General features: G+C 50.2%; 14 protein-coding genes across 14 annotated transcripts; 6 read left to right on the top strand and 8 right to left on the bottom strand.

Annotated features, from left to right (window-relative positions):
- Positions 1-311: 311 nt before the first annotated feature.
- IAQ61_006958 (uncharacterized protein) lies at positions 312-758 on the bottom strand (the record flags this gene model as incomplete). Its single annotated transcript, XM_066097371.1, has 2 exons — positions 312-668; positions 750-758. The coding sequence occupies 2 exons, from the start codon at positions 756-758 to the stop codon at positions 312-314; spliced, it is 366 nt and encodes a 121-aa protein (XP_065952848.1).
- Positions 759-1,064: 306 nt separating this feature from the next.
- On the top strand, positions 1,065-2,387 carry IAQ61_006957 (uncharacterized protein; the record flags this gene model as incomplete). The annotated part of the gene is made up of 1 exon (XM_003845802.1): positions 1,065-2,387. The coding sequence occupies one exon, from the start codon at positions 1,065-1,067 to the stop codon at positions 2,385-2,387; it is 1,323 nt and encodes a 440-aa protein (XP_003845850.1).
- Positions 2,388-2,983: 596 nt separating this feature from the next.
- Positions 2,984-7,118, top strand: IAQ61_006956 (uncharacterized protein; the record flags this gene model as incomplete). Its single annotated transcript, XM_066097370.1, has 9 exons — positions 2,984-3,013; positions 3,072-3,218; positions 3,342-4,150; positions 4,203-4,296; positions 4,347-4,409; positions 4,457-4,835; positions 4,887-6,523; positions 6,580-7,012; positions 7,078-7,118. 9 exons carry the CDS (start codon positions 2,984-2,986, stop codon positions 7,116-7,118), a joined length of 3,633 nt encoding a protein of 1,210 aa, XP_065952847.1.
- Positions 7,119-7,544: 426 nt separating this feature from the next.
- Positions 7,545-8,516, bottom strand: IAQ61_006955 (uncharacterized protein; the record flags this gene model as incomplete). The annotated part of the gene is made up of 2 exons (XM_003845800.2): positions 7,545-8,184; positions 8,269-8,516. 2 exons carry the CDS (start codon positions 8,514-8,516, stop codon positions 7,545-7,547), a joined length of 888 nt encoding a protein of 295 aa, XP_003845848.2.
- A 471-nt stretch (positions 8,517-8,987) lies between these two features.
- On the bottom strand, positions 8,988-9,572 carry IAQ61_006954 (uncharacterized protein; the record flags this gene model as incomplete). Its single annotated transcript, XM_066097369.1, has 1 exon — positions 8,988-9,572. One exon carries the CDS (start codon positions 9,570-9,572, stop codon positions 8,988-8,990), a length of 585 nt encoding a protein of 194 aa, XP_065952846.1.
- Positions 9,573-9,683: 111 nt separating this feature from the next.
- Positions 9,684-9,893, bottom strand: IAQ61_006953 (uncharacterized protein; the record flags this gene model as incomplete). The annotated part of the gene is made up of 1 exon (XM_003845798.1): positions 9,684-9,893. The coding sequence occupies one exon, from the start codon at positions 9,891-9,893 to the stop codon at positions 9,684-9,686; it is 210 nt and encodes a 69-aa protein (XP_003845846.1).
- Positions 9,894-10,090: 197 nt separating this feature from the next.
- IAQ61_006952 (uncharacterized protein) lies at positions 10,091-11,266 on the bottom strand (the record flags this gene model as incomplete). The annotated part of the gene is made up of 1 exon (XM_003845797.1): positions 10,091-11,266. One exon carries the CDS (start codon positions 11,264-11,266, stop codon positions 10,091-10,093), a length of 1,176 nt encoding a protein of 391 aa, XP_003845845.1.
- A 2,671-nt stretch (positions 11,267-13,937) lies between these two features.
- On the top strand, positions 13,938-14,992 carry IAQ61_006951 (uncharacterized protein; the record flags this gene model as incomplete). The annotated part of the gene is made up of 3 exons (XM_003845796.2): positions 13,938-14,022; positions 14,081-14,229; positions 14,282-14,992. The coding sequence occupies 3 exons, from the start codon at positions 13,938-13,940 to the stop codon at positions 14,990-14,992; spliced, it is 945 nt and encodes a 314-aa protein (XP_003845844.2).
- A 356-nt stretch (positions 14,993-15,348) lies between these two features.
- On the top strand, positions 15,349-15,990 carry IAQ61_006950 (uncharacterized protein; the record flags this gene model as incomplete). Its single annotated transcript, XM_003845795.1, has 3 exons — positions 15,349-15,561; positions 15,619-15,732; positions 15,790-15,990. The coding sequence occupies 3 exons, from the start codon at positions 15,349-15,351 to the stop codon at positions 15,988-15,990; spliced, it is 528 nt and encodes a 175-aa protein (XP_003845843.1).
- Positions 15,991-16,743: 753 nt separating this feature from the next.
- On the top strand, positions 16,744-17,451 carry IAQ61_006949 (uncharacterized protein; the record flags this gene model as incomplete). Its single annotated transcript, XM_003845794.1, has 1 exon — positions 16,744-17,451. One exon carries the CDS (start codon positions 16,744-16,746, stop codon positions 17,449-17,451), a length of 708 nt encoding a protein of 235 aa, XP_003845842.1.
- A 651-nt stretch (positions 17,452-18,102) lies between these two features.
- IAQ61_006948 (uncharacterized protein) lies at positions 18,103-19,051 on the bottom strand (the record flags this gene model as incomplete). The annotated part of the gene is made up of 3 exons (XM_066097368.1): positions 18,103-18,459; positions 18,515-18,949; positions 18,995-19,051. The coding sequence occupies 3 exons, from the start codon at positions 19,049-19,051 to the stop codon at positions 18,103-18,105; spliced, it is 849 nt and encodes a 282-aa protein (XP_065952845.1).
- A 559-nt stretch (positions 19,052-19,610) lies between these two features.
- Positions 19,611-21,919, top strand: IAQ61_006947 (uncharacterized protein). The gene is made up of 3 exons (XM_066097367.1): positions 19,611-19,954; positions 20,007-21,336; positions 21,388-21,919. Exons 1-3 carry the CDS (start codon positions 19,665-19,667, stop codon positions 21,601-21,603), a joined length of 1,836 nt encoding a protein of 611 aa, XP_065952844.1. The 5' UTR covers positions 19,611-19,664; the 3' UTR covers positions 21,604-21,919.
- Positions 21,920-22,190: 271 nt separating this feature from the next.
- Positions 22,191-22,676, bottom strand: IAQ61_006946 (uncharacterized protein; the record flags this gene model as incomplete). The annotated part of the gene is made up of 2 exons (XM_003845791.2): positions 22,191-22,535; positions 22,593-22,676. 2 exons carry the CDS (start codon positions 22,674-22,676, stop codon positions 22,191-22,193), a joined length of 429 nt encoding a protein of 142 aa, XP_003845839.2.
- Positions 22,677-24,029: 1,353 nt separating this feature from the next.
- IAQ61_006945 (uncharacterized protein) lies at positions 24,030-24,924 on the bottom strand (the record flags this gene model as incomplete). The annotated part of the gene is made up of 2 exons (XM_066097366.1): positions 24,030-24,694; positions 24,771-24,924. The coding sequence occupies 2 exons, from the start codon at positions 24,922-24,924 to the stop codon at positions 24,030-24,032; spliced, it is 819 nt and encodes a 272-aa protein (XP_065952843.1).
- Positions 24,925-25,014: the final 90 nt, after the last annotated feature.

Here is a 25,014-nt window from a genome sequence, read left to right as displayed (position 1 = left end):
CGTCAAGGGAGACGATACCTCAATGTTACCAATTCTTCCTGCGTACTTTGTGTGGTACCATTGCTGGAGACTTCCTGGAGAATGATACAGTGGTCGGTCTTCATTGTTTCTAATGCCCCTGATCAGAGCAGCTAGGTGCGGACCCTACCGGTACCTAGAGTATGGTAGGTTCGGAGCTTGAAATCCAGCCACAGTCCGCTCTAATCTCATTCCATCGCTGTCATGTGTCGTCGATGGTCGTCCCGCCAAGTTTTGATTTATGACAGTGACCGAGAATTCTTGATACCGGATCAGAGTCAACAGTGCCACATCTATCGTACATTACAACGTTCAATATCCAGGAAAGTAGCTTCAACATTGTGTACAGAAGTTTCACAGTGTAGAATGCATGATGTAGCATGGTGTTTGAATGTGTCTCTTTCTCTAAACGAGATCTGAGGCTCCAATGATTCACATAGTGTATCTGATTGGGACCACACTTCAGTGTTTCCAGACAATCCATCTACCTTACTGCACCAAGATCCTTGTGCAAAAGGCCTGCAAACCGGGGCAGAGCGTCTATCGAAAGGATAAACAGTGGTGCCTGAGCTAGAACATCTAGCGTGGCCTTCGAACGAAGGAGCCAGTGAATCGAAAACGCGACTGTTTGACTTAGGATGAGGCTGGGCCTAAGACTTGGAGTGTTACTCTAAGATCGCATCACTTGGTGCTTGTTTTGTGGACCGCGAGAGCGTACCTGCATATGGTACACTCCACATGTTCTTGGCGACTATTTTGTGGACCGCGCTCGTACATACCATCCAACATCAGTAGGCTACTGATCGGATCAGGGTACCAACCTTTTGACACGGGACTAAGTGAAACAGGCGAGAGATGGATCGGATCCACAGGAAGTATGGAACTCAAATCACCCCTCCAGCCACGAGGCATATGAATGAGATACAGTATATAAGATAGCTTGGGACAAGGCCAAAGAATCATCACCTTCACTCTCTACTTCTCATTCTTCTTTATACATGCTGTACCCCTCCGTCTTAGAAAATTTAGACATACAATCGTTCAAGATGCGTTCTTTTCTCATTATCGGCGCTGCCGCTCTCACTGCTGCATCCCCTGCACCACAGGCGATCGACTTTCCCCTTCTCAACGCTTTGCCGGTCCCCCTCCAAGGTCCTCCTGCTGGTCTTGGGCTAGCTCAGGTCAACGCATACGATCAAGCAAAGGCCCAATACGCCGCTGCAGCAGCAGTCGGTGGTATTGCCACTGCAAAGCAGGCGAAGAGAAGTACCGCTCCCGATGCCGATATTGAGGCTCGCTGGGTGCCAGCCATGACTTCTGCTCCCGCGGCTGGGGTTACAGCTGCCCCTACGGCCAACCCCTCATCGACCAACTTCGCCCCTTCATCCTGCGTTCCAGTCGACTGGGTGAACACCTTCGCCTTCACGGCTGACCCGGCCTGTGCTACACAGATCGAGGTTGGCACCTACTGCGGATTTATCAATCCCGATGATCCCTGTGCTGCTCAACCAAACGCATATGCTCCTCTCACTACGCCTGATACTGCCGCTGCTTTCAAAGACAACCATGTCTACGATGACCTCGCTAATTCGGCCGTGACACCTGCTGGATATGACAGGTCTTTCGTGAACCTTGATGGTTCTGTCGAGGGAAGCGGATACCTCGCCTACAAGGAACTTACCAGCTACGATGTCAATGCATGCTCTGCGTACTGCGATGCCACCAGCACATGCACAGGCTTCAACATCTTCATCGAGCGCGACCCCAAGTGGAACCCAAACCAGTGCTCGTGCAGCAGCCCCGATTCCGTCGCTAGGTTCAAGTGCAGCATTTTCGGCCAGGATGTCACCAAGAACGCTGCCACCAACGTCGGCCAGAACCAAGGCAGCTTCCAGGTCGTCATTGTCGGCTCGAACGGCTACAACAAGAAGAAGTACACTCCCCCTACGCCTCCCAGCTGCAGCAACCGCCAGAGCTGCGGTACCAAGCTTCACAACCAGGCCCCATACTGCATGGGCACCAAGACTTTCCAGGGTCCTTTCGATCCCTCTCTTTGTGCTGCCTACGCACAGGCCCAGAACACAGCCAACAGGAAGTCTGGTATGATGGGTGCGTTCATGTCCATGTTTGGCTTCAACAAGGGTGGATGCGTTCAGTTCCAGGCTGCCTATCTGGAGAAGTCGGGTAAGGGCTTTGGTACCCACTGCCGTCTCTTCACCAAGAAGTTCTCTGCTTCCCAGGCCAACTTCGATGTTAGCTCCAGTGGCTCAGCTTGGGGATGCCAGAAGTCGTTCACCTACGATGTCGATGTCAACGCCAGTTTCAACTGGGCTGGTTGGTCCATGAAGAAGTCCAAGCGCGACGAGTAATCTTTCCGCTGCATCAGCAATTTTTTCACGACCACGTCTTCGAGTGTCCCTTTCTTGAGGTTAGCATTAGCTGATCGATAGGTTAACTTGTCGATCGAATTGAATGTCTCTATGTCTTTCTCTCTCCTTATTCGAGCAATATTAGCTCGTTTCAGTCACTCCTTTCAGAATGGGGTACTGCTGTTTGTGTAATTATAGTATCAGCATAGTCTTAATAGAATGATTGTTTTTTTACAAGAATGATACTTCTCATGCCATATCGAGTGTAAAGAAATGTCCCTCGATGATGAGCGTAAGGGATGATTGCAACTGGTGTCAACCAAACCCAGGTCCAACATGCAACACAGTCACGCCACGTCATTTGGCTCTGTCGGACCGTCAGTGCCGTATTGGTCGAGTTTGGTAGAAAGGAAGGGCTTGGCCGTCCAAGCAATCCATCAGCTCTAGCACCTACCGCAACTATGTAGCGTATATAGGCCGCCCCACTGCGCGTGATCATCCTCTATGCACGCACGGTTGGGGTAGTTCATCACTAGGTACCTACCTACCTTCACAGTCATCCCTAGCATTGAAATCTCAGCGCACTGGCAAAGCACATGGAAGGAAATGATGAGAAGCAGAAGCGTGTATGAGGCTGAAAAAAAAAGTATTCAAGGATTGAAGCCCTGCAACTAAATCCTAGAGACCCGAGAGCCTCAAGATGAAGCCCCTGGACCCTGGGATGAAACGTGGGGAACGCGGACATGCGGGGAAGCTACGGTAGGGGGAGCGGGGTGGCGGGGTCATGTTCACTCGGCAAAACAGGACGCGAAGGAAATAGGAAGCTCAAAGGTAGGTACCGCCTTATGTATCGCCGTCTCTTTCTCTCTCTCTCTCTCTCTCTCTCTCTCCCTCTCATCTCTCGCAACACCGTGGCACCTTTTAGTGTTTGCCCACATAGCCTGAACCCTCCAGCTGCTGGCTGTGCCCTCGCCTGGAACACAATCGCCAGCAGATGTGGGTGCCCACCTTCTCCCTTTGCGCCTCTCCCCCCAAGCCAGCAACATGAGCGCCTCTGGTAACTGTCTCGCCGGCTACAGAGCTGTCGCCTGGTGTTCCCCGCGCTCTGTCCGCCTGAAGCTCTCCTCTTCGACCTTTGCCAGGTGGTCAACACCAGTGATTCAGCGCGAATACCACTCGCGATCCAAGCAGCCATCTACAACTACGCGGACCCTGACCCGCGTGCCCCCGCTGTACCTGCAGCCGCATGTCTCGCAGGTAACCGCTGTTGCGCGCTATGCAACCCATGCCTCGGATCCGCACGAAGAGGAGTTACCCACCACGCCGCCTTTCAGCGCTGGGCCCTACTCGAACTTGACCATTGGCGTCCCAAAGGAGAGCTATCCCGGCGAACGCCGTGTAGCCATAACACCCCAAAATGTGGCACTTCTGCTCAAAAAGGGCTTCTCGCGCATCTTGATTGAACGAGGAGCAGGTCTTGAGGCCCAGTTCACCGATGAGGCTTATGAACAGGCGGGTGCCAAAACCGTGGACCGCAGGAACGTCTTCTCTGAAAGTGACATCCTGCTCAAGGTTCGAGCACTCAGCATTGATGGGGAAGAGAGTGAAGTGGATGCTATGCGTGAAGGTGCTACTGTTATTTCGATGCTATATCCCATGCAGAACAGGCCAGTTGTGGAGCGCATTGCTTCGAGAAAGGCCACTAGCTTTGCCATGGACATGGTGCCTCGTATCTCACGCGCTCAGGTCTTTGATGCATTGAGGTATGCGTGTCACAAAGAGTCTAATATATCGGGGCTGATATGATCTATCTAGTTCAATGGCCAACATTGCTGGATACAAGGCCGTTTTGGAGGCTTCGAATCACTTCGGCCGTTTTCTGACTGGCCAAGTCACTGCAGCTGGAAAGGTAGACAAGATTCCCTTGAGCCTGTATGGCCTGTTCTAACAATCACGCAGATCCCACCATGTAAAGTCTTGGTGATCGGAGCCGGTGTCGCAGGGCTGAGTGCCATTGCTACCGTACGTATCCCTTCCTCTGATTGGATTGACTTGCTCATGACCTACAGGCTCGTCGGATGGGTGCTATCGTTCGTGGGTTCGACACTCGCTCAGCAGCGCGTGAGCAGGTGCAATCTCTTGGTGCTGAATTCATCGAAGTCGACATCAAAGAAGACGGATCTGGCGCTGGTGGCTACGCAAAAGTCATGTCTAAAGAGTTCATCGAAGCTGAAATGAAGCTTTTCCACGAACAGTGTCGAGAAGTCGACATCGTCATCACCACAGCTCTCATTCCGGGTAAACCTGCGCCAAAACTCATCACGAAGGCTATGCTCGGTGCCATGAAGCCTGGTTCGGTCGTCGTGGACCTTGCAGCTGAAGCTGGTGGTAACTGCGAAGCCACCGTTCCAGGACAATTGGCCAAGTACAATGGTGTTACAGTCATTGGTAGGTGCTATGAACAAGTTTTATTGATACCGCACTCACAAATCTGGTTAGGATACACTGATCTACCATCTCGCTTGCCGACTCAATCATCGACTCTCTACTCAAACAACGTCACGAAATTCTTGCTCTCATTGGTACCCAAAGACAAGCGTGAGAAATACTACGATGTTGACCTTACAGATGAAGTCACTCGCGGAGCGATTGTTACATACAACGGCAAGATTCTTCCAGTTGCACCACGGCCTGCACCTCCACCAGCCCAAGCTAAGCCAGCCCCCTCTCCAGAGGACCAAGCGGCCAACGTTGTTGCACTCACTCCCTGGCAATCTCAGGCTCGTCAAGTTGCTGGTGTGACAGCTGGTATGACTGGTGTCCTTGCTCTAGGAAAGGTTACCGGGCCTCTTTTCATGTCAAATGCTTTCACATTTGCACTGGCGAGTTTAATCGGATACAGAGTCGTCTGGGGAGTGGCACCAGCTCTTCACTCTCCACTCATGAGTGTTACTAACGCCATATCTGGAATGATTGGTGTTGGCGGTCTCTTCGTGATGGGCGGAGGATATTTCCCTGAGACGATCCCACAGGCTCTCGGCGCTCTTTCTGTCTTGCTTGCCTTTGTCAACGTCTCTGGAGGTTTCGTCATCTCTAAGCGCATGTTGGATATGTTCAGACGGCCTACCGACCCTCCAGAGTATCCTTGGCTTTACGCGATACCGGCTGCGCTCTTCGGTGGTGGCTACATCGCAGCCGCTTCGACCGGCATGGCTGGCTTGGTTCAAGCTGGCTACCTGGTCAGTAGCATACTTTGTATGACTTCGCTTTCTGGTCTTGCGTCCCAGCATACTGCGCGACGCGGTAACATCCTTGGTATACTCGGTGTATTCTCTGGTTTTCTCGCCTCTTTGGCTGCTGTTGGCTTCGCACCAGACGTCCTTACTCAGTTCGCTGGAGTAGCATCTGTCGGTATCGTGGCCGGCCTGATGATCGGACGTAGGATTACACCCACGTCGCTCCCGCAGACTGTAGCAGCTCTCCACTCCGTGGTTGGTCTTGCGGCTGTCCTCACAAGTATCGGCAGCGTTCTGGGCCACGCCGACGTCGAGATGTCTACAGTCCATATGGTCTCCGCATACCTTGGTGTTCTTATCGGCGGGGTGACCTTCACTGGAAGTATCGTCGCATTTTTGAAGCTAGCTGCCAAAATAAGCACAAAGCCTTTGGTACTCCCCGGTCGCCACCTCATCAACGGCACTCTGCTCGGAGCTAATATGGCCACAATGGGCGCTTTCCTAGCATATGCACCTGGAGCACCTTTGATAGGTGCAGCCTGCCTTTGCGGTAATGCAGTACTGAGTTTCATCAAGGGTTATACCACTACAGCAGCTATAGGCGGTGCGGACATGCCGGTTGTCATCACAGTCCTCAATGCCTACTCGGGCTGGGCACTTGTTATGGAGGGCGCCATGCTGGACAACTCTCTACTGACTTCGATTGGTGCGCTGATAGGAGTATCGGGCTCTATCCTTTCCTACATCATGTGCGTAGCCATGAATCGGTCCCTGACGAACGTTCTATTCGGCGGCATAGCGCAGGCACCGCAGAGCCAGGCCAAGATTGAAGGAGAAATTACAAAAACTACGCCAGATGAAGTTGCGGACGCTCTAGCCAATGCCGAAAACGTCATCATCGTAAGTGTTTTGAGCATTCCATTTCATGTACTAAACGCACACTAACACTGTCATAGGTCGTAGGCTACGGCATGGCCGTTGCAAAAGCCCAATACGCGATCTCCGACTTTGTCAACATGCTCCGCGCAAAAGGAGTCAACGTGCGTTTCGCCATCCACCCCGTCGCCGGCCGCATGCCCGGCCAATGCAACGTCTTGCTCGCCGAAGCCTCGGTCCCCTACGACATCGTCCTGGAAATGGACGAGATCAACGACGACTTCCCCGACACCGACGTCACGCTCGTCATTGGCGCAAACGACACGGTCAATCCGATTGCGCTGGAGCCCGGCAGTCCGATTGCAGGCATGCCTGTGCTGCATGCGTGGAAGAGCAAGAATGTGGTGATTATGAAGAGGGGCATGGCGAGTGGGTATGCCGATGTGCCGAATCCTATGTTTTACATGGAGGGCACTAAGATGTTGTTTGGAGATGCTAATGATAGCTGTAATGGTGAGTGCTGTTGCTACCTTGGGCGTCTTATGAATGATGCAATGCTGACTTCTTGGTGTTCTTAGCAATCAAACGCGCGCTTGAGGAGAAGATCAAGGGATTGTAGATGGAAGGTAGCTACGGTGAGTTTTTTTGCATGGAAGGACAGGAGGAGAGGGGTGTAGTTATAGTGATGGGTGATGAACAACGTGTTTATACCAGAGAGGTTGGATATATGGAGACACTCACTATTACGAGTACTTCTTGCTGCTTGCATAACATCCTAGGTATAAAAGATGCATTGATCGCATCATGGATTTTTATTATTCGTAATCTCAGTGACTATGTATGTCGTCATTGTCTCATAAATAAGCCCAGCCACTTTCCGAGGCACAGACAGACCGAGTGTTGGTTGATGTCTCCTTCGTCATGGCTATAACATATCGCATCTTGCAGGCGGGTAGCGGCGCAGCCCATTCTCCTGATATAACATCTGTCCGTAACATATCCCATGGCACAATAAATACCTGTTCTTTGAAACGGCCCCCCACACTTATATAGCCAAACGATGATTCCCAATCCAGCCAACCCACACACCCCCAATCTCGCGCGCCAGATCCTCGGCCGTCTTCCCATCTGCATCCTTCAAACTGCGAATATCCACCTTATCTTCGGTCAACCCCCTCATTATTCCCAATGACTCAGCCTCCTGGAACACCTCGGCCGGAAATTCCAACAGATCGAGGTTACTCGCCAGCAACAGCAGTAACCAGGCTACCTCGCGACTCTGCGCCTGCACCGCGGCATGCAATCCACTCTGCATATGACCAATCGGATCCTGATAGCGCAGCAACTTATCGATTCCAACCTCCCTCGCCGGGTTATCCGTACTCCCCATCTCAACATCCTCACCGTCATCGTCTTCCTCGACATTGTCGTCCATCAGCATGTCGATGACGGCCTTGTAGTCGCCCTCGCGGCAGAATTCGAGAAAGGCGCGGGCCTTGCGGTCTTCGGGGTAGGCTTTGAGGTAGGATTCTTCGGTGAGGAGGGGCAGGATGTCGAGGTCGGTTTGCAGTCCGCCTTCGTTGTTGTAGTTGCAGGGGACGCGGGTGCCGGTTGGGCTGCGGGTGGAGATTTCGGCATTGCAGGAAGGGCAGAAGGTGATTTCGTATGAGGAGAGGAGACAGTCCCTGTTGCGGAGTGGTTGTTGGTATGGGAGGGGTGGTTTTCAAGGGTGGGGTGGGGATCATGGAGGGAGAAGATGGAGTATTTACCAGTGAAAGTGACATCCGCAGATTAGCTGTACATCATCTGGTACCGTCTCTGGGGCAGCGGCGGGCGCTTTGCCAGACGAGGTGCCGGCTGCGGGTTGTTGCTCGTATTCTTCTTCGTCCGAGTCGGCGTCGATTTCGACCACGAGGGGCTTTTGACAGACTACGCAGCCCGACATGATTTTGAGATTTTTGTTTTGGTGGAGTTTTGGGTGAAATGTATAGCAACACAAATGTCGCGGGGTGGTCATGTGGGGGATGTGAGCTTTTTGTTGCCAAGAGTTACAAGGCTGACGGTTAGACGCGTCTCGCGTTGGTGTTGAAGATGGTTAGCGTGCGACGTCATGGCTCCCATGTGGCCTGTTGTGGGAAACAGGACTGGAGAGTGAAAGGAGGGACTTGTCCTCGTGTCGTGAGTTTGAAAATTGATGAAACGAATTCCTCTGCATCTCTAGGTAGATGTAGACATACATCCTCAGCGCAGCCTCGCATAGGCAAGTACTACCATACGCATCCCTAACCACCCCGCCCGAGCAATTCATCTTTACCAACATGAGGAATCAGTTAATCTCAAGATAGATCAAAGCACTGCATTTCATATCATTCCATTTCGTACAAAGCCATGTCAATCTTACTTCCAGTTCTCTTCTCTACCCGCCTTCTTCTGCACTTATATATATACACCCTTGCTCTCATCCTTTCCCATCTCTACCAAACTTCTCTCAAATATTCATGTACCCAGGTTGCTGATCTGCCTCCCACTTCCCCTCCACTGTCAAATCTCCAAGCACAGACATCTTCCTGTCAATACTCTTCATCCTCTTCTGCTCCTGCTCATAGCAATCCACATACAGCGCCTGCCAATCCAACAACAACACCCCATACTGCCAACTACACCACTTGATCGACCGCCGCGAAACTTTGTACTCCCAGCGACCCTGGCGCGTCTCAACGACAATACTCGCATCGCACCACGGCATGAGCTGCGCTAGGAACCGGTGTATAGCATTATCGTGGCGGTATCGCCGGTGGGCGAGTTTGCGACGCCGCGAAACGGGGATGTGGAAGTCCTGGTCAACGGAGAAGATTCCAGTGAGTGGGTCTTCAGAGAGGAAACACGTAAAGTGTAGGTTTCGTGGTTCAGATTTGGTGCCAAGAGTCGAGGTTACGGTGCAGGAGGAGAGGAAAAGAGAGAGGGATTTGAAGTGTGGGGGGCGGGAGGCAAAGATGGGGCCTCTGTAGGCCGTTAGTGACGAGTAATCGTTATTGCGGCGTTTGGGCCAGCTGCAGAATGATTTGAATCCCATGATTGATGATATGGACTGTGGGTGGAGTATGAGAGGGGGGGGGTTATTGCCATTGGGAGTCAGGTCAGCAGGTTTGCAGACTCTTTTCATGTGCGGAGACAGCATTCTTAGTCAACCAAGTGTATTGGACACCTCGCCCGATCTATATGCACCCTTGGGGATAGTTTCTGATATTTGGAGAGGCCATAAAGTTTCCATACTGCCGGGACTACTGTTGTAGGGCCGGCCCGTTAGTGTACCGACCTCACCATCACGAGGTAGCTCAGATCCGTTGTGGGTACTGGCAATAGCCCAGGAAACGATAATCCTGTGGAGGAACATGGCTGTTTGCGGAATTGCAAGTCAGCTGTGAAACATGGCAAGATTGCAGCGGTCTTTAAAGGTACATGAGCCATACTGTGCTGACAGCCAAACTAAACCGGCTAGGTACAGAGAGGAAGGAACTGTGGATGGAAATCCATAGATATTGATGACTCAAGTGATCAAAAGAGTACATGCAAAAGTTCCGCTTCAAAACCTTACTGCACAACTTCCCCACGTCGTCTGTCCATCATTCTCTCGACCCTCTCCAAACCTTTCCCATCATCAACCTCACCTCCCTCTTCCCCAATAAACTTCTCGAACTCTCCCTCCTCCACAACATCCTCAAGCCCACCCCTCGCCCTCATCTTCCCCCTCCTCCACTCCCTGCTCCAATCCCCCCTAAACATCTTCCCCTCCCTCTCCCTCTCCTCCCTTCCCATAACCGCCACTTTGCTTTCCCGATCCCGAATCTGAATCCCCTTCCCTCGAGTCCGACATATCACTTTATTAGCTCCCACGCGCTGGGAAAGTGGAACATCCCAGTCGCGCTCCCAGTCTGCGTGTACGTTGTTTGCCGTGCTTGAAGAAGCAGTGGACGCGTAGGATCCGCGCCTGCCACATAGCTGTGCAAGCGTATCTTTGCATATTGCTTCGCGGGTGCGGACGCGGGAGGAATGGGATGCAGAACGTGGACCCGCGTGCTGGGCGTCGTAGGCGTGGGACGGTTCACGGGAGACGCGAGGGTATCTTGACTTTGCTGGCTCGCAGTACGATAGCTGGGGTACAGCACTGGTCATGTTGGGAAGAAGGGGGCGTGGGCCGCGTGGTCTTGATGTTATTGGATAGGCCTGTGTAGTATTATAGGCGTGCGAGTGAGAAGATCCCGAGCCGGGGTATCTGTGGTTTATGCTGGTGAGGTAGTCATAGTATGTCATGTTGGGGGGTTTGCGGCTGTTCATCCGTGGGGGTTTTGCGGGGGCGCTGCAGGGCCGACTGGTAATCATCGTCTTTGGTGGTGTGGAGGTCTGTCTGAAGTGGGTAGGAGAGGCTGAGGCGGTGGAGTGGTTGGGAGGCACGGGATCGTTATGTTGGTGGACACTGTTGGTCAGTCTGGGTGACCTTTTGATGATGGCTTCGCTGTATGCATGCGATGTTCCGGAGCTTTGGTGTGGCCCCGTATTTGAGCGTGATACTGGGCTGTGATGAGGAATATCACGGCCATTGTTGAGTTTGAAGTAACTGCTAGGATGGTATTTGGCGGCGTTGTCGGACCAGAAGGCTTCCCCGAGCGTATCTCGTCTTGAGATGTGGCTATATTCGGGATCTGGTGTAGATTTAAAGGTCTTTTTCAACCACTTTGTAAACCTGTTTTGTTTCTCAGGCTGTAGCATCTTGATAGAGACCTTAAAGGAGAGCTCAGAATCTACAGTAGGAGTGTTTAGTAAAAGAATTTAAAGTGTGATAGAGTTTGAAAACAAAATAAGAGGTTGAGTGTGTAACTGGGAAAAGCGATCGTGCTCTATGAGTTGCTAAATATTGTGGCTCCAATGGTACTAGGCGTCGGCACCAGCAACTTGCTGATGCCTCATTATGTTAGCCTACCGTTCAACCATGGAGTAAAGCCGCTTCATGAGTCAGAGAAGCATGCATATATGATCTCAATATCGCAATGCAAGACGGTGTAGCACTATATTTTTTTTTGTTTGAAAGTACATAGAGATCTTGTAAGCTCAAATCGAGGGGATCGTCTCTCGGTATGAAGCACGCATGATAGTATTGAAGATATCCTAATGTAAAGCTCTTCTTGAACTTGCTATGTAACCCTTAGTCATCTATGAAACAAGAAAAAATCTCGTTACCAGTATATCTGTCGTTGAATTGGCAACAGCTTGCATATCCGTGTCCGCAGTCCCGTGGTACGTGCATGTGCTGGTTCAATTAGTTACACTGGTTATGCACAGCTAGATCAGAACAAAGCATAGTATTTGTAAGTACTAGCATAATTCATCCTGGGGTATGCTAAAAAAAATTAAGTGCCCGCTACCAGAAATCTGCGCTTCTTTCATGTACAAGTGATTCTGCGTCCAGAATGAGAATAAAATCAACCCAGATGCTGCCCTGAATACCGTACCTCGATTTCAGCCATTAGGCATACAGTCTTGTCTTGCAAAAAGCTACGTTCTATCTGGAGTTCACTGCATATACACGATATTGCATAGAAGTATGGTGCCACTAGTGTTATCTCCGCATCTCGGCATCCATGAACGGGTGGCCCGGTACCAGAGAGTAGGTACGCTAACCAGCCATCATGTGCTCATCGAACCCCCTCTTTGAAACGTCAAGGAGGTCAACATTTCTGTCTGCAAGTGTGCTTTGAGACTAGCACTTGGAAATCTGAACCGTGCTAATTTCTGCATCGCGATACGTCAACCCACGTAAAGGACTTCCAAAGCTTGCTCGATAGTATGTTTTGATCCAGAAAGTACTGTTGTGATAGTGTTATTATAGGCGGAAATGGGTAGCTGTCTGTCGGCTATGAGGCGTGGCTGACGTTAGTATCATCCTCAATGTGAGAATATTAGTCTCCCAGGCGTGTGTGATCAGTTTCCTGTGGAGTTCTCCGTCAACTACTATACCTGTAGCTGAAGCTCAAGCCAAATCCAGAGGGAACGGACCGTTGTAAGGAATGGTCAAAGCTACATATGTGCTGAGGGGCTTACAGATACTAGGGTGGCCCTAGAAAGACCCACCCTGTGAGCTTCACACGGAGTCATAATGGCTCTTCTATTGTATCTAATGATGTTCATCCCTGTAAATACATAGCCGATGCTGCTGAAACTTGACAGCCATGCAGAGCGATACGGATGGGGAAGCTCCTGCTGCCAACCGCCTTTTGACTTCAACCCACTACCTCATCCCCGAGAATTGTTCCATGATATCTCACAAGCCCACTGGTTGCTCTATGGAAGATCTATGCATCATTTCTCAAAAGGATGGTTGATCTCCCTCTGCCTACAAGAATTTAAGTCAAGATTTAAGTGGCAGCGTTTAGCTCCCGCCTCCACATCGTATCCCTTCTGTTCACCCATATCGTCAACAGCGGACACCCTCAAACATGACTCTGTAAATCTCTAGACCTGATTCGTATGATACCATCACGTAAACGAGTCAAGCAATAGGATGGGGCAATACTCTGTCTGACACCGCGCGCTGTGAGGCCCAAATTCAATCTTGCAGCCTTATGAATTGGACAATAACTAGCAATCATCTGGGAAGTCAGCATTCAATTTGCTCCGAGATTTCTGAAAGTATAGGTAAACGGCTCACTAAGTTAGTTTTCGCAATGGGGACGCGTTCAAGAGAGTCTTGTCTCGGCTAAGCGTAACATGTTTCAGGCTTACCAGTGCAGGTGCCTCAGGTGTGTCTCATCCCGGCCGCTGCTCGCGATCCTGCAGAAGACCCACACAAAAGCTCCCAAGAACGTCAGAAATGTCAATGCAGAATAGCGTACGTTCTAATTTGGCGGATGCTAAAGCCCCGCAGCAGCCATATTTATTCATTGTACCAATCAAGAAGCAGCTTTCTTTTCGAACGCCTGAACACTTTGCTTGCTGGTGTGTTGCTTCTTGCACGACTCGGTATCTGGGCTGAGCCCCGAAATTTCGAGAGTAGTACGCCGGAACATGACATGCGATCCCTGATTGTCCAGCAAGATTCGGCTCCAATGATGGCGGACGCTTCATGCTTTCATGCACGATTACCCCGGCTTCGCCAACCATCAGTATGAGATCCGCAACTGCTAGGCTACAGGATGCATCATAAAGGTGATGTTTTGACCGGGTCCTTATGCTCCGACGGTGCATCTACCAGTCTATCAGTAGAGTACGCCCGAATTGATATGATCAGCTCACCCCTGAGCACTGGAGTGCCCCAACTTCTCGTTCTTTCAGGCCACTCGTTCAATTCTTCATTCTATTCTTCTGCACTCTGCGAGTGGCTGCCAGCTGGCCTGCGCCTTGAAAATACACATTCGTTTACAGTAACTGAAACACCGACCCAGTAATGGTGCATGGCAAAACTTTGTTGTTGATACTGAGGGCCTTCACCTTGGTACTAACACTTATAGCAGTCGCTCTGAGCGCTCGATGTAAGTTAATAAGGTTCGCATGGCCCTCTGTCAAACCTTCTCTGACAATTCTCTGTAGCTCAAAATGTTGTTCACAACTTCAAAATCAATGGACCTGCGGCTCTGGATGCACTCTCGGAGAATTCGCCTGACGGCGCAAAGCACTGGCGAGATTTCTTTACCGCCGTCCTTGATGGCGTGTCTCAGATAAGTGCATCGATCGCTACCGTAAGCAATCTCTACCTCTATTGAAGCGCTGTACTTACAGATCATGATACAGAGTACCATCGCTTCACTCGTACTTATCCTAGTCTTATGCACGACAACGTTGAGTCGTCTGACCATATCGAAAAGTGCTTTGGTGCCCATGGAAACACTTTCCATGTGTTTGATGGCTATAGCTTTTGGAACCTCGCTCAGCTTCTCCGCCAGCCTCAATGCCTTCAAAGAAGACCAACTTGCGGATATGGCGTCTTCAGACCTCGCGCAGTATACAACTCTGGTGCCTCTCAGCAAAGGCCTCGTAGTGTTGACTTGCTTTGGATGGCTCTTTACAATGGCAGCATGCCTCATTGCTACCGTCGATGCCTGCAAACGTGCACGCGTTAAAGAGAGGGATTCTTTCCGGCCGACTGCATCGGCATTAGGCATGAGTCCGAGATATCCCGACATCGTACCGCAGATGGTCAGAAGCCGCGTACCGACAATGTACGACCCGTGGAGGCCACTCCAAACCGAATCGAAAAAGACATCCCGAGAAGCTGATGAGGAAAGCTCGAAGCTTTTACGCAAAGACGAGGAAAGAGCTTACAGAGAATCGGCATTGACCGAGTATGGAAGATCATCAGTGGAGCTTGAGAGAGAGTTCATGGGCCTACTCAACGTGGATAAACCGGAGAAGGCATTGCAATTTCAGCCAAAGAGACCCTGGAGTGAATCTCCGATAGGGAGGAAACGGGACGATGACGTTGTGGATATGCACTCAATGTGACGGCCACCAAACCATCAAGTTGATGCGATGCGTCCATGTCTCCGCATACCTAACCTTATGTTGTTAGGTACCAGTGGTCGTTGGACACTTACGATCCAATAACGTAGCATAGTAACACCAAATACATAGTGTAATGATAACAATCCCTTTTTACGCAATCACACAATTTTTGGGTTTCACTTAGGAACACTTGCGGACAACAAGTAGCCTACAGCTCAATTAGGACCCTCCCTGTGCTTGATCATGTGATTTCGTATCTAGCGCGTTTCCTTAGCGCAACCACCACGCGTCAATTTCCAGCGCCAACTACAAGGGGTTCAATATCACATCGCATACAATATACTTCACACAGCAATATGGCGGGTTTTAAGCGTGGAGGTGCGCGTGGAGGGGGAGGAGGTAACTTCAAAAAGAGTTATGCAAATGCGAAGAAGCGATCGTCAACAGACGATCACGACAGCGCAACCCGTGCAAGTAAAAAGACGAAAGGCGACGAGGAAGAAGAAGAAAGTGGACAGGCAGTAGTGCCAGTACTTGAAAAAGATGAAGATGGTAATGATTACATTGCCGTAAGTGACTAATTTTCCCCATCCAAAGCTCTGACAGTGAAATTGATGGATACGCAGCTTAACGCAAGCGGCAAACGTCGTGCCACAGTCAGCGAATTCAAAGACAACACATTGATCAGCATAAGAGAGTACTGGACTAATGATAGTGGAGAATTGAAACCCGGGAAGAAGGTATGAGTTGCAAAGGATACCCATCACTCTGGAACACGCAAAGAGTTAACGGAGCAGGGCATCTCACTTACCATTGATCAATACCAAACGCTTCTAGCATCTGCTCCGCTCCTCGAAGCCGTACTATCCAAGAAGGGTATACAGCTTGCTCGGCCAGACTATGATGCGGACCCCAGTGCCAAAATGGAGGGGAACGATGTCAAGGATTCAATGATCAAAGTTGCCGATAGTGAAGAGGAAGAGCAGGGAGAAGAGTAACGATGGCTTTGCGCAAAAAATCTGCTCTGTATAAGTTATGGTACCTCTGAGGTTGTTTAGCACAAAATACGTGCAATCACACGCAGGCGCCTTGAGCTGTTATTTCGTACTCAGGTTGACTTCTGCACCCATACTGAAATGTACTTACCTAATACACATATTCTCAAGAGTTGTGTTCAAACCATAATACTCAATTGCCACATGAGCGAGCCTCCTTCTATGATTGCTCGTTTGCAACCTGATCACATTGCCAGGATATTGGCCAATCTGCTCGGACAGGTTGGAGAACGGTGTGGAACCGGGAAGCAACTTAGCGGATTCCTTGAGTGAAAGTGGCTTCTCACTGACAGGTTGGTGAACGATGTGGAGCCGGGAAGCAACTTAGCGGAGTCCTTGAGTCTATACTCGGTGTGTTTGCTGGTGTGAGTCGTTCATACTGGTATAATCGAGGAGCTCTACATCACTAGCGTGTTGTCATACATCTCACAGTTTGCAAAACTACATGTATTCACGCCAAGAGTTGCCATTGTTAAAAGATTCGCTATGTGAGAGCACCGAACTAACTTAACAATGTGAATGAGCGGTGACATTTCTTCCTGCACCGCCACTATATATTGGATATCCAACTCCATCACTCTCATCACTGCTCAAAACACACACTCAACTCTACTCATCCAAACCCCCCTCCCCTACTTCATACGAAGTTCACCACGACAATCCTACATTCGAACACACAACAGCCACACACCCACCATGTGTCACTCCTGTGACTCGAATTTTGTCAACGACGTCCACCAGAACCTTCAATCACTTCGACTCCACGATCGGATGAAAAAGACAGCTGAGTCGGCTCAGGCAAATCTCAAGGGAGTCTTGGTCGTGGAAGATGTCTACCGCAACTCTGGTGTGCGCTATCACCAAACCAACATGGCAACGCGTCAGCCCCTTCACTACGAAGCCGAACATCTCGAGCGCATGAAACAGGCCTTCGAATCAGACTACAACATCGTCTTCTCCCAGGTCAATGACCTACTTCCGAAGATGCGAGATATCCATCGGGAAATTATAGCTTGCCAAAAGTCCCGCGATTGTTTCACAAAACGCTCCGCTCGATTCTACGAAGAGATTCTGCCCGTATACAATGACCTCGCCGAGAAGTTCACAGATGAAGCCACCAAGATCCGTACCTGTTGCTTGCATGCCGAAGACCTGTCCGAAATCAACGACGAACTGTGGCAAGAGGCGGTAAATCGACGCGAGAATGTCCAGATGTGGTACGCAGAGCTATACGGAGCTCCTGATGCCATTCCCCAGGCGCCCGAGTGGAACATCTGGGTATCGTGGGTGGCTGGGCTTCCTGAGACGCAGCGAGCTATGGCCGGTCGTCCCTTGTTCAGCATCGCGAAGCAAATGATTCTGGCTCGTGTTGACGATTCTTACGGAGAAGCTGTCGATTCTTAGCGACGGTTAGGGTCTTGAAGAGAGTGTACTGCCTACTTGGGCCAAGGTCTGATTTTCAACAAATCGACTTTCGTATTGTAGACTCGTATCTTCATTTGATGGTGTAGTTATTTCGTGATGTAGAACATGGCTACTGTTGACTCGAAACAATGTTCTAGGATAAATATATTCACACAATGTTTCACATGCCCATCTTCCTCAGCGTGCTCATCCATCCTAACTCAAAAGCCGTTTAATCTTGCAGAAAATTGAAACTCATTAGAAGTGATCAGGTTCCTGGAGAGGTGATGATGGAAGTTAATGTTACCTACGACTGTGCTGCCAACATGAGTAATGACAAATCAGCTTTGATGCTTTCGATTACCATTGAAATTCGTGGCAAACACGGTCTGAACCTCGACACCGACGCCTTCACGAATACAAACTTCGCACTCAACCAACCAACGTTAAAGCAGCAAAACTTGCAAGTTTCCTTAAATCGATATGGGAAATTCTTGATTTATCTGGAATATGCAACATCATATACTATCTGTTACATAACTCTTGATTCATTCGACACTCGAGTGACTCGATTTGACGGCCTACCAAGAAGCACGCAAGATATTGCCGAGTCCATATCCACTGCCATCAACCGTATTCAATCCTCCTATTCTACTTTTTTGAGGGATTTGGAGAGATGGTTTCATTGGGAAACTTGCGGAAAATGTCTGCAATATGATCGATCGGTGCTGCGAGCATACCCATGGGGCCTTCGAACCAGGGATTTTCGCCTGCAGAAGGATGGCTCCTGGATGGCACAAAAGCTTTGGTTCTGCCAAAGTTCTTCGCCAGGCTCTCCGAAGACCCACGATTCTCGCTGGAGCTCAATGCCTTTTCAAGAGCGGGCAAGTCGTCACTCTCTTCCTCCTTGATATGCTGCGAGAGCACAGTCCAGAGTTCCTTGAGCTTTGGAATGTACTGAGTGTCCGTGGCACTCATGTTCTGAAACTCCTTGAGCAAGTTCTTGACCTAGATGTATAATAGTCAGTATTGCCCGGAGACCAAGACAATGGTATTGGCTTGCCTCATGATGCTGCTTGCGGTCATTCTCTGCATGCGCCTTGCCCTTCTCTCCCATGTACTTCTCCATAGCTGGATATATGAGCAGCTCTTCGGCCACTGAGTGGCGTGCGAGCTCCCACGTGAACTGGTTGCCATAGCGCGTGGCGTGGTCGATATCATCTGGGTTGTTGATGATTTCATTATAGTAAGTCTCGAGCTCACGATGGTCCTTTGTGATGGCGTCTGTTATGGTCGATTGTGCTGCAATCTGGCCGCGAATTGAGGCCGCCCTGGCGCTGATGCGAATTGTTTGCGGCCTATAGACAGCTCTGGCCAGAGGTGCTGCGAAGGCGCGTGGAGAGAACATGTCGAGTGGTGCGTGTGAAACTGGCTGGTGTATCTGATGTTTGGAAGAGGAAAACCACGGAGGAGTGATTTTCGGGGTGTTTTGGTGCTGCTGTTATTGCAGGTGAGCACTCGTTTACTATGGTCAACAACATACGTCACTCATGCGCAACAAGGCACGCCTCTTCTCCTCATCGAGCACCGCACAGTCCATGATGGCCTTTGTGCAACGGTGGACATACGACATATCATATCGTGTAAATAATTCGCACATGATGACCATTGCCAATTTGTTGATTGGTCCGGGTGATGCGGCCCATGGCCATCTTTGGCTGCCGTGGATTTGTTCCCCGGCGTCGCTAATCGGTTTCTCACAGGAACGCATGGAATAACGTCAATCTCGCATCACAACAATGATGGCAGTCTTGAAATGACATGGGCCCACAATACCCCACACTCAATCACTGAGCGAATAACAAAGCAATGATTTCATGCCTTGCGACTCTCCGCCATTTCACTGACAACACCAACTCGCCGACATAGTCTTCCAGAAACAGGAATTCCGGAACAGATAGCGCGAAAAGTGACCAGTCAGCGTGGGAAGTGACCACGTCAATTGGTGCATGCAGCTGGTTCATTTATTACTTGCCAAACTACACATACCGGAGACCTGGGCATGCTGTAAACATTCATTGGCACTTACCCCTCAGGCACACGCGTCAGATACACATCACTTTGACATTTTCGCGATGACGAGTCGCGTAGGCCCACCGTGATAGCGTATATTGGCCATATCTTTCGTGTCCTTAAACTCGCCTGAGATCCTCATGGAAATTCCTACCACATTACCTCAGAAAATCGAAGCAGCCATGGCTCCTTCATCCACTAACGCAAATACTAATCAGAATGATCCCATGCAGCACCCTCTGGAGGCCATATCCCAAGGTATCCAAGGTCTGACGGGCGAAAAACGGGCCCCACGACAAATGCATATGGGTAGTTCAAATGAAGGTCCCGCCGATATTATCGCCAAAGTGTCTGGCTCGGTACAAGGTGGCATTCGTGCGGATGATGCTCCTTACTTTACCAGTAATGAAGGCATTCCATACCCAGACCCGTAAGTCGCCTCATTCCTTGCAGTATCCCATGTAAATCTGACATTCTGGAAGAGCACACAGCAAGACAGTCGGCGGAATTCCTGTAGCCAGTGATGTTTTTCTGTTTCAGAAGCAACAAACTTTTAACCGCTCCAAGAATCTGGAGCGTATGGTGCACCCCTGCGGATCTGGTGCTTTTGGATACTTCGAAGTCACCAAAGATGTCAAGTCACTTACGAAAGCCAACTTCCTGTCAAGTGTTGGAGAGAAGACTCCAGTCTTTGTTCGTTTCTCAACCGTCACTGTTGGACGCGAGTACCCCGACGAGGCTCGTAATCCCCGAGGATTTGCCATCAAGTTCTACACAATGGAAGGCAACTACGACATTGTCGGTCTGAACTTTCCTGTATTCTTCTGTCGTGACCCGATTCAAGGCCCCGATGTCATTCGCTCGCAATCTCGCAACCCTATCAACTTTCTGCCAGACTATGATGCGCTCTTCGACTTGCTTGCAAACACTCCTGAGGGGAACCATGCTGGTCTCATGTTCTTCTCCAACCATGGTACGCCTGTTGGCTGGCGTTTCAATCATGGTTATGGCTGCCATACCTTCAAGTGGGTCAACGCTGAAGGCAAGTACGTCTACATCAAGTACCACTTCATTGCCAAGCATGGGCAGAAACAGTTCACCCAACGCGAGGCAACACAAATGTGTGGCGAAGACCCTGACTACTCCAAGCGTGATCTATGGGAAGCCATCGAGAATAAAGAGAAGATTGAGTGGACCGCCATGGTTCAAGTCATGGAGCCTGATGAAGCAGATCCCGAAAAGCTTGGCTTTGATCCCTTCGATGTCACCAAAGTCTGGCCAAGAAAGCTATTCCCCATGCAGGAATTTGGTACTCTCGTCCTAAACAAGAACCCAGAGAACTTCCACCGTGATGTCGAGCAAGCTGCTTTCTCTCCTGGTAGTTTGGTTCCCGGTATCGAGGACTCTACCGACCCACTGCTACAGTTTCGCATGTTCTTCTACCGCGATGCTCAATACCACCGCATTGGTGTCAATCTACACCAGATCCCTGTCAACTGTCCTTTTATGTCGAAATCTTTCTCTCCCTTGCAGTTCGACGGACAGATGCGTGTAGATGCCAACCACGCCTTCAACAAGCAATATGCACCCAATAGCTTTGCCCACAAGTTCCGCCCGGATGTCGCAGAGGCACCGTACCAAGTCAGTGACAACATCATGAGCAGGAAGAGCCACTACTGGCATGAGGCGAAGCGCAATGAATACGACCAGCCCAAGGAGCTGTGGACGAGGGTCATGACACAGGAGCAGAGAGATCACACCATTCTCAACACCTTCAACATGTTGAAGTTTGTCAAGTACCCAGACATCGTGGTAATTACTTTTGCCTTGTGAACACATGGCCAACGCTAATCTCGATGATAGAAGAAGTATCTGGCGCAACAGTACAACATCGGCCCAGACTATGCCCAGGGCATCTACGATCTACTGGCAAAGTCTGATTCGAAACCCGAATTCCCCTTCTCAGAAGTCGTGGACTTGTCCAAGAGCGCACACGTGTGGTTCAAAGAGGAGAAGTTCAGACCTTTGAATGGCGAGAAGCTGATTGGTAAAGTGCCGACCATTCCAGTCTATAACTAGTTGTTGCCTCTGTATGTACTGATGAGTTTTAATTACGTGATTGGAAGAGGAAACAATGGGGTTATGCAGTTTCACCTTGTGTCATAAGGTTCATCCACTGTCTTCATGTAGTTGAGTGTCGCTAGATAATATGTAATCTCATGACCGGAACATTGTGAACTGCTTAACTCAAGTGTTGCAGTGATCCATCTAAGGCAGTCGATGCGACTGTCATTTGTTGCTTGCTCTGCGCAGATATTATCTTCAACCGAAAAGCACCTGCAAATGTATCGTTCAGTACTCGAGAGGACATAATTCGCCGTACTGAGAAGGCGAAATACATGCCTATGAAGAGGACGTCACGAGGCATCTTGACCACCGAAGTTGAGGTTTGAACCAGTGCATAGTCAGGATGAGACAGTGGCGAAGATAAGCACGATGGGATCGGCAATGCAGCAAGAAGCAAGATTAAAAAGATAATCTCTTAACCCTAAAAGCTACGGTTATCCTGAAACGGAATCAATCTGTTGATCGTCAACCAAATCCACCAACGCCAGCCGTTCCTAAGAAACCCATGTTTCCCGTGATATAATCCCCAGACCAATAGCTTACGCAGCTTGCTTCTGTCCAGTGACCGGGCAAACCGCACCAGCCGGTGCACTATCAACGCTAGGATGCGTATTCACCTTGCCCTGGTGGTGTCCCACCGTCGCCTTGGTAACTGGGCACACATCCCCTGCGCTCGCCTTCAACATATCAGGGTGGTCGGGTGGAAGCACCGTGGTTGCTGTCCCCACAACGGGACAAAGAGCGTCGTCCATTTCCTTGGCCTTGGGCTCATTGACGGCCGACTTGAGAGCCGGGCAGGATGTTGCGGTGGTGCTGTTTGTGGGCACGGGAGGATGCGAGTGCAGGTTGTGGTGGTGGTCTGTTGATGCTCCTACGACTGGGCACTGTGGAAGGTGTCAGCAGTGGACGAAGCGTATCAACCAAATGAGGGGGACACTTACAACTTGGCCATCTTTGGAGAGGTCTATTGAGGGGTGGTTTGGGGGGAGGACATCATTTGTGGTTCCAATAACTGGGCAAGACATGTTGATTGCTTTCTCGAGTTGTTTTCTGGGGGTTAAGCAATGGTGTTTACTTGTTGCTGAAGATTCTACGAAAGCTTCAAGACGATAAGAGGGGAAGTACTAGGCGATGAGCGGACAACTGGATCCGGCGCGCAAGCGCGCAGTACATTTGCTTGTTGAGATGCCCGTTTCGAGCTACCCCAGATTTACCGGGGATCGTTGTTTCGACGTCATTGTCAGCGATATCAACTTGTCGCTGATTGGCTGACGTGTGGGGCCTCGATAGAGCTTGTTTATTGATAATGTCGTTGGAGAGCAAACCACCAAAACCTAAGCGCAACATTACGCGTCTTTTTCAATTGTATGGTTGGGTGCTCTGTCTACTTACTTGATTTGGCTGGCGAAGAAAATACCGTCTGGAAGATGTGCACTTCGTTGGCATGCATGAAAACCCTAAGGAGACCCGTCAATGTCACAATATACCTGAACCTAGTTACTCATCATCCAGTCTGGTCAAGTTTCTCACAGTCGCACAGGATAACTTACATGGGAGAGACACAGATCGCATGTTGGGAGACATTTGGTTGTTTCTTCAAGACGTTGTATTAACCCAGATTCCGTCGACATTGTTGTCCTTCGCCAATTGCGCCCACGTCGCCAAATACACATTTCCGTCCTTCTCAACTAATCAATACACATGCCACACTGCACCTTGGTATCTCTCGCCATCTCGATCCACTCATCCTTTTCATAATCAAAACATCATCTCAATCGCTTCCTTAGAACATCGTGTTGTACAAAGCGCGTTTGCGATGCGCCATCAGGTCAAGCTTGCTCTGGTACAGACCATCTGTCAGTACAATGAAGCAGCGGCTCCAACCTTCCTACTGACCGCAACGTCTTTCAGCGGCCTTCAATCGCTTCTCAAGCCTTGCCTCGCTGCGAATCTTGCACCAATGGCATTTGCCCGGCAGTCTCGATGGCAGCCACGACACCTCGGGCTTGCCAGACTTGATGTTTTCGCATGCATCTTCAGGATCGTAGGCAAAGCTCTGTCTGCAGCGGATAATGGGTTCGTCCCATGCCACATGTGGGCAGTCGGTGAAGCCGCCTATGGGGAGCTGGCACATCGTGTAGGATCGGAGCGCAATTGTCTGTGGAACTTGTGAGTAATTGTGAGCAGTTTGTGAAGCAGTGCTGCAAAGCTGTGTGGGATTCGAACGTGTAGAAAAGAGTGTGTGTGGCCAGGAAAAGGAGTGGATCGTCTTGTATAGAGGCGAAAATTCGTTGTTGTAAGTGAATAAGGATAGGCTACATACTATGGGCTCACATTGTCAAGGTGAGTGCGGAAAATTTTGCCCTTCACTTCACTGCTCATCTCCCAATAATAACTGTGTGGTTCATCCCACAGCCATCCACGAAACACGCGCTCACAGTGTGAATATACCGAATTTCACCCCTTTCCACTCTAAATAAATGGCTGTCTGGCGTCCCCTCGTCCTTTCGCGTGCGATCGAGGCCAGTGAAGCCCAAGAAGATGTCCACCACGCCCATCACCTCATCGACCACATATCGCCGATTGACCATGGGAACATGCTCAGGTAATCCACCGAGATTGCAGGTCTGCGCAGACAAATTGCCACGGCCAGTATACGCACCGCCTTCGAGTCGCGCGCATGGCGTGCCAAAGGGGACGTGGACCGAGACATCATTGCAGCGATCTGCATATGCGTCGCCTGCTGCCTGGATGGTCGCACGAGATGATCGCTGTGACTCTGGGATGGGGTCCCAATTCTCCAGGCTGTTCCAGTACTTATAGCCTGTTGCGTTGAAGGCCCAGTCACCTTGGTCTGTGATCAGACTGTCGATGAGATTGACGTTGCCTTCGTCATCGAGGGACATTTGCGTATGGATGACGTAGGGATGTTTAAGGTCAGTGACGATGAGCTCAGTGAATGTTTTGCACTGTGTAGTATCGAGGATTGAGCGGTTGGCGTCGAGGGTTAGACCGTACGCTGAAGGGCCATGAAGGAGGGAGGCTGTCTGGTTATTCTCGAGGTAGACTACGAGTTGGGGTCAGTCCTCATAGTTCGCTGACGATCTTCTGTAACTCACCCATGTCGTAGGCTAGATTTTCGAAACGGTCGTGTTGGCCTGTGGCTATCAAGTCCACGTAGGCAGCAGCAGTATCAGCAAGGTAGCTGCGAGTGCAGTTGAAGGCCATTGCAGATGCAGCCATACTGGCCAGAGCCATGACTTGGTACTTCATTTTGAGGTTGATGCTCCCCGGCAAAGCGACTCGAGTTTGAGAGGATTGTGAAAGTTCTCAGGAATCGCCCCCGAGTTGTCAAAGGGAACG

The sequence above is a fragment of the Plenodomus lingam genome, assembly GCF_022343315.1.
Source record: "Plenodomus lingam strain CAN1 chromosome Unknown contig_26, whole genome shotgun sequence".
Taxonomy (NCBI): Eukaryota; Fungi; Ascomycota; class Dothideomycetes; order Pleosporales; family Leptosphaeriaceae; genus Plenodomus; species Plenodomus lingam.
The sequence above is the reverse complement of the archived record's forward strand: the minus strand, read 5'-3'. Positions and strand labels throughout refer to the sequence as shown.

What these genes read in the sequence shown, in the direction of transcription:
- IAQ61_006947 (XM_066097367.1), top strand. Translation starts at nt 19,665, where the DNA reads ATGGAAATTCCTACCACATTACCTCAGAAAATCGAAGCAGCCATGGCT. An exon ending in GGCATTCCATACCCAGACCC is followed by an intron (nt 19,955 to 20,006) that starts GTAAGTCGCCTC and finishes ACATTCTGGAAG; the next exon opens with AGCACACAGCAAGACAGTCG. An exon ending in TCAAGTACCCAGACATCGTG is followed by an intron (nt 21,337 to 21,387) that starts GTAATTACTTTT and finishes TCTCGATGATAG; the next exon opens with AAGAAGTATCTGGCGCAACA.